This window comes from Cajanus cajan, chromosome 6 (assembly GCF_000230855.2).
Source record: "Cajanus cajan strain Asha chromosome 6, NIPB_CcT2T_4, whole genome shotgun sequence".
Classification (NCBI taxonomy): domain Eukaryota; kingdom Viridiplantae; phylum Streptophyta; class Magnoliopsida; order Fabales; family Fabaceae; genus Cajanus; species Cajanus cajan.
The window spans coordinates 53,309,529-53,322,713 of NC_138522.1; the positions used below are offsets into that span (position 1 = coordinate 53,309,529).

Here is a 13,185-nt window from a genome sequence, read left to right on the forward strand (position 1 = left end):
AATGATATACACATTTACAAAATATATATTAGATAATTTACTTGAATTTGTTTTCTTTAAAGTGAACAAGTATATAAGATAAAAAAGAATTAAGATTATACCCACCGTTATTAAGATTATTAAATATATTTTTATTTAAGCCAGTAATAAAGATAAAAATTTCTTATGTTATATATTTACTTACTTTACATGAGATAAATCTATTTACCTCATTATTCACTTCCAATTACCACACGTGGCCAACTACTATAAAAATTCCGAAGCATAAAATGTGCAATATTCACACATTCTAAATAAACTTACCGGTAAGATCTTAATTAACCTGACATTGTATTTGGCGGAAACACTTTCTGAATAAATTCCAGGAAGCGACGAGAGTAGAACGTAGGGTCCACAGCTGAGATAGACAATGAATCAAACTGAAGAGATTTATAAGCATGTTCAATCTTCTTAGTCATGTTGTAATCCTGCAAAATGTCAATGATACCCAGGTACAGTACCACATCGTACACCTCATGGAACATCTGCTTTTCTCGTTTTCCTGAAATCCGTTCTGCCCTTGATGGCATGTTCACACCTAGCTGGATTTGGAGTCTGCTTAACAATTTGGAAAGAAAGAAAAGGAAAAAAAAATATCAATATTGTGGCGATAACACAATTGTGGTGTAAATTAAGGAACAATTTTAATCATTAACAACATGAATGAAATGTCTAGAATTATTAGAGATTTTCATATGAATAGCTCCAATGTAGCATGTAGCAATAATCTGGTAGTATACTTTATATCAGTAACACATGTGACCATTTGAAGAAAATGAATAGCCAATTTATGATCTCACACTTAAGCAGTTTATTAAGCACATCCCATTGATTTAACCCTCATATGCTATGATCAGGACTCTTAGAGATTTTGAGAAATTATTAGATAGTCTGAAACCGTGATGCTCTTCATTAATTTTTACGTAACATGTAACATGTAACATGTACTTAAGTGTTATTAATTTTTTTTATATAAATTAAAAATTTTAAGTACATGTAATGTAAACATTGTGACCATGAAGACTTGGCGTGCCTAAGCATTCAAAAGGTGAAATGACCAAAGCCAAAATCATCAAGAAGCCATACCTTGCTGTACCAGGTAGAAGTAGATCCACCTCCTCATCACCAGCAGATGAAGCTCGCAACCTGCTGCCTCTCATGTGTGAACCAACAACAACACTGTTATCATCTGCTCCTCGGGGAACTAGAACAAGGCCTTGTGGATAGGATACTTCATCCTCCAGTGGGTCTATCAAACGCAAAGTTTCTAATCGATCAGTTCATGCTTATAAATTTCACTAGAAAAAGCAAGAATGCAAGTCAATAAAGGAAACAACAGATTCACCTTCCTCTGCAAGCATTGCTAATCCATCCACACTTCTTCTTTGGCTGTATGATATGAGAGGACGCAGATGCTGGGGAGCTCGATAGTGAACACCTAGAAGAAGGCTGTAATCCATTATGTGCTGTGCTTCCAAAAATTTGCTGTCTATTTCGATCTGCCTACATAAAAGCATGAGTAGGAGGAAATATTCAGATTTTGCTGTCAGTAGAAAATATTACTTATATTTTAGCAGCCTGCAATCTTGAGATGTATCATGCCAATTAACACTAATATTCGATGCATACAGGATTATGAACTAGGCTTGAGTCTAACACAAGAGACTTGTTTTCTATAATGTGACGGCTTAAAGTTTAAATATCTCATGAGCGAAATGTTCACATTTAGTGCCATCGGTGTCTTGAACATGATTGTCTAGAAAGAAGCATATATGCATGAACCAAAAAAATATGTGCATGAGGATTACTTTCACCATATGTAAGAAACCCAAATGCAAAAGATGATTCATTTGTTCTACCACATACTTTAATAAAGACTCCCGCCAAGACGGTTCCAAGTAGAAGCAGTAGTTCAGATCCAAATCTTTGAGTGTGGTATTCTCGTCGATTTCTATCTTGTCTGATGATCGTCCAAGGGACGAACCTTTTAAATCAAATCTCCGATGGATCCTTAATTCCGTGCAGAACATATTTCCCATTACAACAAAGCAAAACTGCAAGAAGAAAATTATATCCAAATATATCAGCCTCCTATTTGAGGAAATGTATATTGTTTGTCTTTTCTGCATGAAATTAAAGATGCAAGTTGTGATATACTTAAATATTAGTATTAGAATTATATTAGTCTTGAAAACAGGAAGAAAGAGATCAGAGAGAAAACAGAGAGAGAGAGCAGAAATAATAGAAATGTTTGAATTATATTTCACAGGTGATAAAACACAATACAGCAATCCTATTTATATGTTTCAATAGCTTGAAGAGAGCTATTGAAGCAATGACCTGTTGAACAGGTAAAAGACAGAATCAGAAAAACAGAACCTGTTGAGCAGGTAAAAGATAAAAAACAGAGAAACCTAGCATAACCTCTGAAAAGATAGCCCTATACAATAACATATTTAATAGATATCTAATACGAGTAAAGATATACTCCAATATCCCCCCGCAAGATCAAGTGGGTTGAGGCGAGGAGTCAACCAACTTGAGCTTGGAACGAAGCTCACAAAACCGAGAGGGAGATAGAGCCTTAGTAAGGATGTCCGCATATTGATCAATGGCTGGGACATGAACAACATGAAGAGACTTAGCAGCAACTTTTTCACGAACAAAGAAAAGATCCAGCTCCATATGCTTGGTCCGAGCATGAAGAACAGGATTGTGAGCCAGAGCAACTGTGCTCATGTTGTCACAATAAACAACAGGAGTGTGATGAGAGACATGAAGTTCAGAAAGTAAAGTTTGAATCCATAAGACTTCAGCAGTGGCAAGAGCAAGACTTCTGTATTCAGCTTCAGCACTGGAGCGAGCAACAACGGTTTGCTTCTTAGACCACCAAGAAATGAGATTGGGTCCAACAAATATAGAGGCACCAGAGGTGGATCGACGGTCATCAGGGTCAGTGGCCCAATCAGCATCACAGTATGCACGGATGGACAAAGGAGAGTTAGAAGGAGCTGGTTGCAGATGTAACCCCAGGGACATAGTGCCTTTTAGGTATCTAAGAATGCGTTTGACAGCTGACCAGTGTTGTTCAAGGGGGTTAGACATGAATTGACAGACTTTATTTACAGAGAAGCTAATTTCAGGGCGAGTGATAGTGGCATATTGCAAAGCACCAACGACAGATCTGTATAAGGTCACATCAAGGAATTTCTCGGAACCTGTTTTAGAGAGTTTACACCCACTGACCATGGGTGAAGAGATAGGATTTGAGGTTTCCATGTTGGTGCGATTGAGGAGGTCACGAATGTACTTGCTTTGAGTTAAGGTGAGTGAGCCATCGGTGTTAGGCTTGACTTCAATGCCAAGAAAAAAATCGAGGCGACCAAGATCTTTGAGGGAAAAGGCAGAGTTGAGTTGAGCAATAATGGTCTGAAGGGTGGAAGAGTTATTTCCGGTGATAATAATGTCATCTACATAGACAAGGATGTAGATGACATTATTGTCATGCGAGTAGACAAATAGAGAAGGATCACACTTGCTGTTCTGAAAATTAAGATGAAACAGAGTAGCCTTAAGCTTATCAAACCAGGCACGGGGTGCCTGTTTTAGACCATAGATTGCCTTGTGGAGTTTGCAGACCAAAGTCTTGTCCGAAGACTCAAAGCCTGGAGGTTGGGACATATAGACTTCTTCTTCAAGATTGCCATTTAGGAAGGCGTTGTTGACATCCAATTGTTGAATTGACCAGTGATGGGTTAGGGCTAGGGTGAGAATGAGGCGGATGGTGACAGGTTTGACAACTGGGGAGAAGGTTTCATTGTAGTCAAACCCAAATTGTTGATGAAAGCCTTTTGCAACAAGGCGTGCCTTATACTTATTGACAGTACCATTTGAATTTTCTTTAATGCGAAACACCCACTTACAGCCAATGGCAGTTTTATTTGGAGGAAGAGACATGAGAGTCCAAGTACCATTGTTTAGCAGGGCATTATATTCCTGCTTCATAGCAGCAAGCCAGATATCACTGGCCAAGGCTTGTTTGGTAGTTTTGGGTTCAGTGTGGGTGAGTAAGAGAGTGGGTTGAAGGCGGGGTTTTACAATACCAGCTTTGGCCCGAGTAGTCATGGGGTGAATGTTAGTGATTGGAGCAGGGTCATGAGTGGATAATGAGGTTGAAGAGGTGGGGAGAATAGGAGAAGCCAAAACAGATGAGACGGTGGTAGGGATGGATTGGAGAGTGGAGTCGTGAGTTGTAGAAGAAGCAGTTTGCATAGGAGGCTGAGGATTGGTTATGACAAGAGGAACAGGAATTGAGGGAGTGAGTGGGTTGGTGGCAGGATCAGGAAATAAACTTGGATAAGGAAAACGGGTTTCACTGAAAATGACATCTTTGGAGATGAAAATTCTACCAGTTGAGGCTAGGCATTTGTAGCCTTTATGAGAAGTCGAGTACCCCAAGAACACACACTCTTGGGAACGAAATTGAAGTTTATTCTTGTTGTAGGGTCGAAGGTGAGGAAAGCAAGAGCAGCCAAAAACCCGGAGAAAATTATAGTCAGGTAATTGATGGAATAGTTTTCGGAAAGGAACATCATTCTGAATTGAGGATGATGGTAGTCTATTAATGAGGTAGACGCTGGTCAGGAATGCATGGTCCCAAAACTGCATAGGAAGATGAGCTTGAGCCAACATTGTGAGACCAAGTTCAACAATGTGACGGTGCTTGCGCTCCACAACACCATTTTGGTGATGAGTGTGGGGGCAAATGAGTCGATGTTGAATGCCATTTTGAGCTAAGTAGGAGGTGAATGAACGAAATTCTCCTCCCCAATCAGTTTGAATGGCTTTAATGGGTAGTTGAAATTGATTTTGAATCATAGCATGAAATTGTTTGAAAACATCTAGCGTGTGAGCTTTACGTTTGAGAAGAAATATCCAAGTGAATCGAGTGTGTGCATCAACAAAGGTAACATAATATTGATAACCATTATCCGATGTAATAGGTGCAGGACCCCATAGGTCACTATATATTAATTCAAACGGTGTATGGTAAACAGTTTTGGAAGAGTTTGAAGGTAATTTGTGCGATTTGCCAAGACAACAAGGAGTACAAAAATCAGAAGCTGTTTTATTGATGATGGGAAAATTACAAAGTCTGAACACAGATTTTATTACATCATTATGAGGATGTCCCAGTCGAGAATGCCAAGTGGCATAGGGAACAAAATTACAAGAAGCAGTATTAGCAGAGAGTGGGATTGCTGGTTGTTGTCTTGGCTGAAGCAGGGAGGGAAACTGGTACAGGCCATCAGGGCCAACAACTCCCATGAGGAGAGTGTCTTTAGTGTCCTGTGATTTGACCAAACAACAGGTTGAGTGAAATTCGAAGAAAACAGAATTATCTTTGCAGAATTGGCTTACACTGATGAGATTTTTAGTGATATTAGGAACATAAAGAAGATTATTGAGAGTAAGAGAGATGTGAGGTTTTAAAGGAGAAGGAAACGCAGTGAAACCTGAAGAGTTTATGGGAAGACCCTGGCCATTGCCAATGATAATCTGATCGGGACCTTCAAAGGGAGTAAGTTGTTGAATATTGTGGGACATGTTGGTGACATGATTAGATGCTCCAGAGTCAGGGTACCACAAATGGGAACTAGGGGAAAGTGCAGTCATTGCCATGGGCGAGGCCTGAGCTTGGTGGGCACCATTAGAGACTAGATATACCTGAGAAGAGTTGGAGTTGAGTGGGCGGGGACCTAAGAGACCGTTAAGAGAACTAGTGGGGCGCATGTGTTGTGAGGAGAGGAAAGAGGGATTGAACCCAGGTGCAGGGTTGGGAGTGGAGTCAGCAGCGGAGAAGGTATTATCAAATGGTAATGTTGGGACAAAGTTGCTGTCAAACCTGTAGTAGCAAGAGGATGCAATGTGGCCGTATCGATGGCAGACTTGGCACTGAAAGCCAGCAAACCTGCCACGCCCACGACCAAAGCGGTTGTTGGGTCGACCACCACGACCAAATCGCGCACCAGATCTGCCACCGCGAGAGGAAGAGGGAAGCTGAGTGTCTTGGTGGGTGAGATTGGCTTGCGGTGGTAATGGGGAAGGATTAGAATTCGAGGGGTTTTCAAGGATGTTGACAGTGAGAAGGTTCTTTTTCTTGAATTTTTCAAGACGGGATTCATGGGCAAGAAGAAGGGTTTCAACTTCTTCTATGGTCAATTCATCAAAACGGCTGCTGATGAGGGAAACAGTGGATTCATATTCTTCAGGAAGTCCTTCAAGAACAATATCAAGATGTTCTTTGGAAGAAACAGGGTTGCCAATAGCTGTGAGGGCATCAACAAGGGTTTGGATACGAAGAAGATAGTCAGAGATGGAACGGTTGTCAAGAGTTGTGCTGCGAAGATCACCACGTAATTGACGAGCTTTAGCATTGGTGTGTGCATGAAAGTAGGCATGAATCTTGTCCCAGAGTTGGAAGGAAGATTTACATCCAATGATTCGTGTGAGCATTTCTTTGGACATGGATGATTGGAGCCAAGAGAGAAGTAATTGATCTTGCTGTTCCCACGCAAGATATGCCTCGGAGATACGATCAGCATCTCTGTCAGAAATTGAAAGAAATTTGGGAGGGATTTGGGGATTGACCAAGAAGTGGTGGAGGCGGTGACCTTTGATGACTGGTTCAACTTGTTGACACCAAAGAAGGTAGTTCTTGGTGTCCAACTTTTCAGAGATAGTGTGAGAGAAGGTGAGGGAAGGGGTTGAGGAGGGTTTTTCTGGTGCAGTATGGAAGTGGGGCGGGAATGTTGCAGAGGTCGATGGTTGTTCTTCAGCCATGAAGGGAGACAGGTAGTGTAGTCAGCAGAGAGTTTGAAGGAGATAGGGATCTTTGGGAGAGGGATGAGGATCAAGAGCTCATGATACCATATTAGAATTATATTAGTCTTGAAAACAGGAAGAAAGAGATCAGAGAGAAAACAGAGAGAGAGAGCAGAAATAATAGAAATGTTTGAATTATATTTCACAGGTGATAAAACACAATACAGCAATCCTATTTATATGTTTCAATAGCTTGAAGAGAGCTATTGAAGCAATGACCTGTTGAACAGGTAAAAGACAGAATCAGAAAAACAGAACCTGTTGAGCAGGTAAAAGATAAAAAACAGAGAAACCTAGCATAACCTCTGAAAAGATAGCCCTATACAATAACATATTTAATAGATATCTAATACGAGTAAAGATATACTCCAATAATTAGATACCTTAAATTTGCTTAATGATAATTTTCATACTCAATATTTCTGATTGCAAGTATTAAAGAAAATGTCATGCCACAAAATGACTCAAGCTCTGAAAAATGCTGCCAGACAATATATACATTACCTTTTGACCACTTGAAGGTTCAATCCGGTGCAGGCCAAAAAATTTTGTGATAAGTGTATTTTCATATGACTTCACATGATGATGATAGTCTGGAAGCATTCTTAGAAGAACCTGCATGTTAATATGGAAAAGCAAATTGAAAGTAACAGGTGAATACTAAGATATCATTATTAGACATTTGTACCACATTATTTCAGTAAGTATTAGATAATTAATGCCTAATAGCTCAATTTCCTTCCGTAGTATTATCTAAAAACTTTTTCTTTTAAAAGTTGCCTCTGAAAAATGTTATTCAACAACTAACAAAAGCTCTATTGCAAAATCCGAACTCTGACACAATTATTTCGGACTCCTTGTTTCTGGGGAAATCTTTAAGCCGAGAGAACTTAATTAACATAAATTCACTCTTTCCTTTATTTATGTGAAATCACATCCTGAAATTCTACAAATAATTTGTTAGTTAGCTTCAATTTGCAATGAGTGCACTAGATGTACACAATGGAGTTCAGTCAGAATATGAGAGATTGACCTCCTGAAACATTTGAAAATGTTACTAAAATGCTAAATGCAACCTTCGACCTTCTATCGGTTCTAATACTAACTGAAACTTTTATTTCAACGCACCTTGACTTCAGATTTTCGCAGCGTCTTGATCATGAAACGATCATCCTGAGACAGGAAGAAGACACAACCACTTTTCCCCGGAGAAGACAGTTCTCTCAAAGTATCATTTCCACAAATGGACATCATGTAGTCAGCGGCATCAATCTTGAACAACTCTCTCAAATTTCTGAAACAGGTCTTTTGAAGGTTATATCTAACAAACTTATGAAAAGTGATAAGTGAAAGGAAGAAACAGAAGAGAAAGATGAGCTGTAACAGTTGTGAGGTTGTTCATGATCATATATACCTAAACTATTGTGAAACATGAAAGGTAAACCCACTATTGCAAGTAATTTTGAGTTTCCTTTCCATGTTCTTTTCCTTCATATTTGTGAAGAATAAGAATGCATCATGGTCAGTGATTATTGAAGCAGGTACTATGGCAATCAATGTTTAGATACATATAATTGTCCAGACATACAATAAAACAATAACACTACTTAATTTCCAGAGCAATAGCTACTTAAAAAATACTGGAATCATTTTTTTTTTTCTTTTTGTCAAGAAGCACAGGTATCTTCCGAAGGAGACAATTATGTTCAAGTAAGTAACATAAACTATATGATAGAGTTAATAAGGCTATCTCTATTAGTGAAGTTTTTTTCATATGCAAGACTTGAACTTAAGATCTTGCATAAATGACATATTCACACGCACACCTAGTCAATTAGAATGATACAAGCCTACAAGATCCAAGTGAAAGAAACAAATCATCCAAAATGAGAGTTAACTACTGACCTGAAAACCATGGGGCAATAATCTTTCCATTTAAAATCCTCTGATTGATGAGTAGGTGTTAATTGAGAACCTTCTTTAGGAAAATCCATCCAAAAGCTTGCTTTGGGACCAAAATCTGATGCTCTAATTTCTCGGGTTGGTATAGGTGTTATCTTGCCCACAGTATACCTAACCAAATTGAACAACATTTACATTATTAAGGAAATCCATGCAAAAGCAACCATATTGAAGAATGATAGGATAGTTATGTGAACAGCACGGCAGTTATGCATGCATTCAGTAACCATAGTGCAGTTATGTGTTTAGTAACTGTTCGATAATTATCTGTGTATCTTATGTATATGGCATGTCAGTAAGGGACTTAGTCCTGTGTTCTTCTTTTGCTGTCTGTTATCTGTTGTAATTTTATTTTTCTGGTTTAGTCCAGAATATATATAAATGAAACTACTTAGTTTGTGTGCGTAATTCTCGAGTCTAACAAATAACGTTCATATTATTAAGAAAATCCATGCAAAAGCAAATCAGGATACTCTTGGATAGCATTTAACTTCAATTTATATGGATTTTGTGCCTTCAATTCATAGTTTTGGCCTCAGGACACCCTAATCTCAAAATTGGGGTAAGAAAACAGGATAAGCTTTCTGAGTTCCACTATAAAAGCTTATCAATACAAGCAAAAAACATTTGTTGAATGAAACTGAAGCATCTTGTGATTTTCATATCGTTATTGGAGCCGCACACCCCAGATTTCTATTCTCTACTGTTGGTCCGTAGGTAAAACAAAAGAAATTTCCAGTAAGGGAAAAGGAACGTGACCTTTAATATGATTAATGAATAGAACCATCAACAAAACATTGTGGTTTTATGACTTGGTTATCACCTTTCAATATGTATTCATCTTGAAACTTTAGCATATGTCACGTGCAATAGAATAAATATAAAAGCATGTAGATACTTGCAGAGAAAAAATGTACAGCATTGTAACAAATTATAACAACTAAAGCAACTTGAGTGTGCTAACCTTATTCCAAGCTGCAAATTGAGCATTAGATCATAACTCCTGTGACCTTTAATGATTGCTTCCCCAGGTCTTTTAATATCTTTGGCAAGCTTTTTTTGAAGTCGTCGTGCCCTTCTAGACATAGATGAAAACATATTATTTAACACAACCTCACTCATCAATACACCTTGCATGTACTCCCGTTCCAAAATTGGGATCGTTGCATCAACCTCTTTGTCTCTACTTTCTTGCACAGATTCTGCCGAATCATATCCAATCACTTTCTCAATAGACACCTCAAGACTCCAACGCCTTTCAAGAGAAACATTTCTTCTATCAGATGAAACATTTCTTTCTGAGACCTTGACATCTCTCACCTGGTTTTGTTTTCTCAAATCCGGCAATAACCCTCTTTTCCTCAAGGCATTGAGGTAAATTTCTTGGACTGATGGAAGATTACTACCCCTTGGATAAAAGGTTCCTTTGCCATCTTTTAGACCAAATGTCCAAGTCCCAACATAGCATCCTCCATCACTCCAAGTATACACTCCAAACCCATGCATCACGCCATTTAACCAGTTTCCTTCATATGAGTCCCCATTTATCCAAGTGAGAGTTCCTTTTCCTGACATTGTGCCACCTTTCATATTCCCCAAATACACATTTCCATTGGTCCAAGTATACTTGCCAGGCCCCTCTGGTGTTCCTTGCATCCAAGACCCTTCAAAGGTATCTCCATTAGGATAAACTTGGTAACCCAAACCATGTTTAAGATTCAACCGCCATCTACCTTTATAAGTCAATTTATCAGAACGAATATACGTTCCCGTACCATGGATATATCCACCAGAGAATTCACCTTCATACACTGCTCCAGAAGGCCATCTTATTTTTCCATACCCATTTCTCATCCCTCTCCTCCATTCACCCTCGTATACACAACCATCACACCACACGTATGTCCCATGGCCCTCAGAAACGTTGCCATAAAGGGACCCAGAATATAACTCTCCATTGGAAAGTAAGACTTGTCCTTCACTAAACCCATCAGTTTCACCGTTTGTCAATGTAGACAGATGGTCTAATTCAGGAATGGCATCAACAGATTTTGTTCTCTCTGCACAAGAAAGTGCTCCTCCATTTGAATAATCAGCTATAGCCACGGAGCCAGACATGCATAATTACCACAAGGAAGATTTCCTTGTAGAATTGTATGGACACCAAATTCTCAACAGCTACAAGACAAGAAGGTTTGCATATATGAATTCTTAGCAAGAGATTCACCCTTGAAACTCTTTGTCTTGGGACAGAAATGTGTCATTACTCGGTAAGAATAGATAATATATGTTATATTCTAGCTATTATAAAAGAAGGAGAAGAAAAAAATTTGTCAAGAATTCAATATCATATTCTGAGTATTTTTTTTGCTTCTGTCCGAAAGACAATCCTGATTGAGCCGATAGGATTGCTATAAACTATAAACGATAAAATTCTTTTTTCAAATATTTAACGAGTTTAATTCAGTATATAAAGTAACATGTTTAATTCTAAATCGCAGTGAATAAACACACTATGCTCTTCATTGAATTTTGCAGACCACAAAAATTGCCCAAAAGGGCAAAAGGGCAGACCACAACGTATGATCATGGTATTAAAATTGAGAAGAGAAAGCAATTAAACAATATTGTCATAAAAGTTTATAAAAGTATAAAAATTAAAAAGAAAAAAAGTAACAATATATTCCTCATCATGAGGGCATTTATCAAAGAAAGTTAATGAATCAATGTAGTATACAAGACAGAGTAGGTGTTTGGAGAAAGTTATGAAACAAAGAAGACTAATAAGCACAAAACTCTTTAAAAAAAAATGGAACTCCTTAGTCCTTACATCATTACATGGCTAAAGAATACTTGGAATTCCAGTATTTAGATATGCACGCATATAAGGATAGGTTCCGTAGGCTTGAATACTGAAATAACGAGTAAAATATCATAGACACGCAAGTGACAGAAGAGATTAGAAGCTGAAGATAACAAAGATTATGAGATACGACATTAGTGAATATGACGTTGACATCCATTAACACAAGGAAGGAAGCGTGAGAGGAGATTACCACTTACCAGAGTTCAGAGAGTTATAAGCAGTGATGAAACAGTGTTGTGTGGTTGCCGGAGAATGGAAGAGATGAACTCCGTTCAAATGGAAGACTATTACTAAAAAAAATGTTAAGAAAATTATCATATAACTTACCTTGTATATGACTATATCATATATGTGACCTTGTATTTGACGTTCAAGGTTCTTTTAAAATTCTTAAAATTCAATGAGTTCAAATTTTAATAACTTATTTAATTGCTATTCAAATTATGAGAATAAGTTAGGTCAATTGATCCAAAAAAAAAAAAAAAAGATAGGTCAGCTAAAATAAAATATTTTTTTAATATTAGTACATTAAGATATTGAATTGATTATGTTGTTTAGTGTTTGAATATTAATCTTAATATTAATAAATTATGTTGGAAGGAAAATACTCATCTTACATGTATTTATAATCTCTAATAAAGATTAATTATTATTTCTGATAATGAATTTCGTACCTGTACAATAATTAAAAAAATTTAAAAATAAGAATAATTTAATTTCAATTTATTACTTGTTATGTTTATGGATATTAATTGTAACAATTAGTCAAGGAATTACTTGATTATTGGTATTGATTAGTTATATAAATAATTTATTATATACGTTGATTAGTTGATTCATTCAATAAAATAAGTTTGAGAACTTCAATGGATAGATAACTAGACTTTCTTTATTTATTTTTTATTGATTATCATAAAACTAGGTTTTCTTTATTTGACTAGAGAAATTGTATTTCGACAATATTTTTATACAAGTTTTATTACAACAAAGAGAGACATAGATGGAGGCAAAAAAAATGAATAAGATGATTAATATGATGGAAAGAAATAAAGGGAAAAGGTAATATTGTAGAAAATGTTGTAAATAATATATAACTCGTTTAATTATTTTATTTGCATAATTTTATAACTATTTGTTAGAAATTTTTATTTTAATATTTAATTATATATTTATTATTAAAAACTTTAATAAAGAAAACCAATTATAATGATATGTTAAGATTTAATAAATATATAAATTATCACAAGTAAAAAGTCAAACGTGTTATGAATAATAATTAATAGTTCAATTAGTGTAAATGTCAATATTCATTATCAATCATTATCTATATTTCTGTTATGTATTATTTTATTTTATAAATAGCTTAATGATAATACATTATTCAGATTCTTTTCTCTATCTCATAGAGTCTTGTTTCTTTTCTCTATTTTTTC

General features: G+C 36.6%; 1 protein-coding gene across 2 annotated transcripts; it reads right to left on the bottom strand.

Moving 5' to 3' along the window:
- Nucleotides 1-147: 147 nt before the first annotated feature.
- On the bottom strand, nt 148-12,110 carry LOC109795853 (phosphatidylinositol 4-phosphate 5-kinase 9). Of its 2 annotated transcripts, XM_029271023.2 has the most exons (10): nt 11,950-12,086; nt 11,717-11,798; nt 9,851-11,064; nt 8,830-8,997; nt 8,053-8,218; nt 7,429-7,539; nt 1,906-2,093; nt 1,385-1,542; nt 1,126-1,288; nt 148-594 (listed from the first exon to the last, which is right to left on the bottom strand). In XM_029271023.2, the coding sequence occupies exons 3-10, from the start codon at nt 11,002-11,004 to the stop codon at nt 318-320; spliced, it is 2,385 nt and encodes a 794-aa protein (XP_029126856.2). In that variant the 5' UTR covers nt 11,005-11,064; nt 11,717-11,798; nt 11,950-12,086; the 3' UTR covers nt 148-317. The 2 variants fall into 2 exon arrangements, with proteins under 2 accessions (XP_029126856.2, XP_020211000.2); XM_020355411.3 differs by lacking the exon at nt 11,717-11,798 and having other exon boundaries at nt 11,950-12,110.
- Between the last annotated feature and the right edge of the window lie 1,075 nt (nt 12,111-13,185).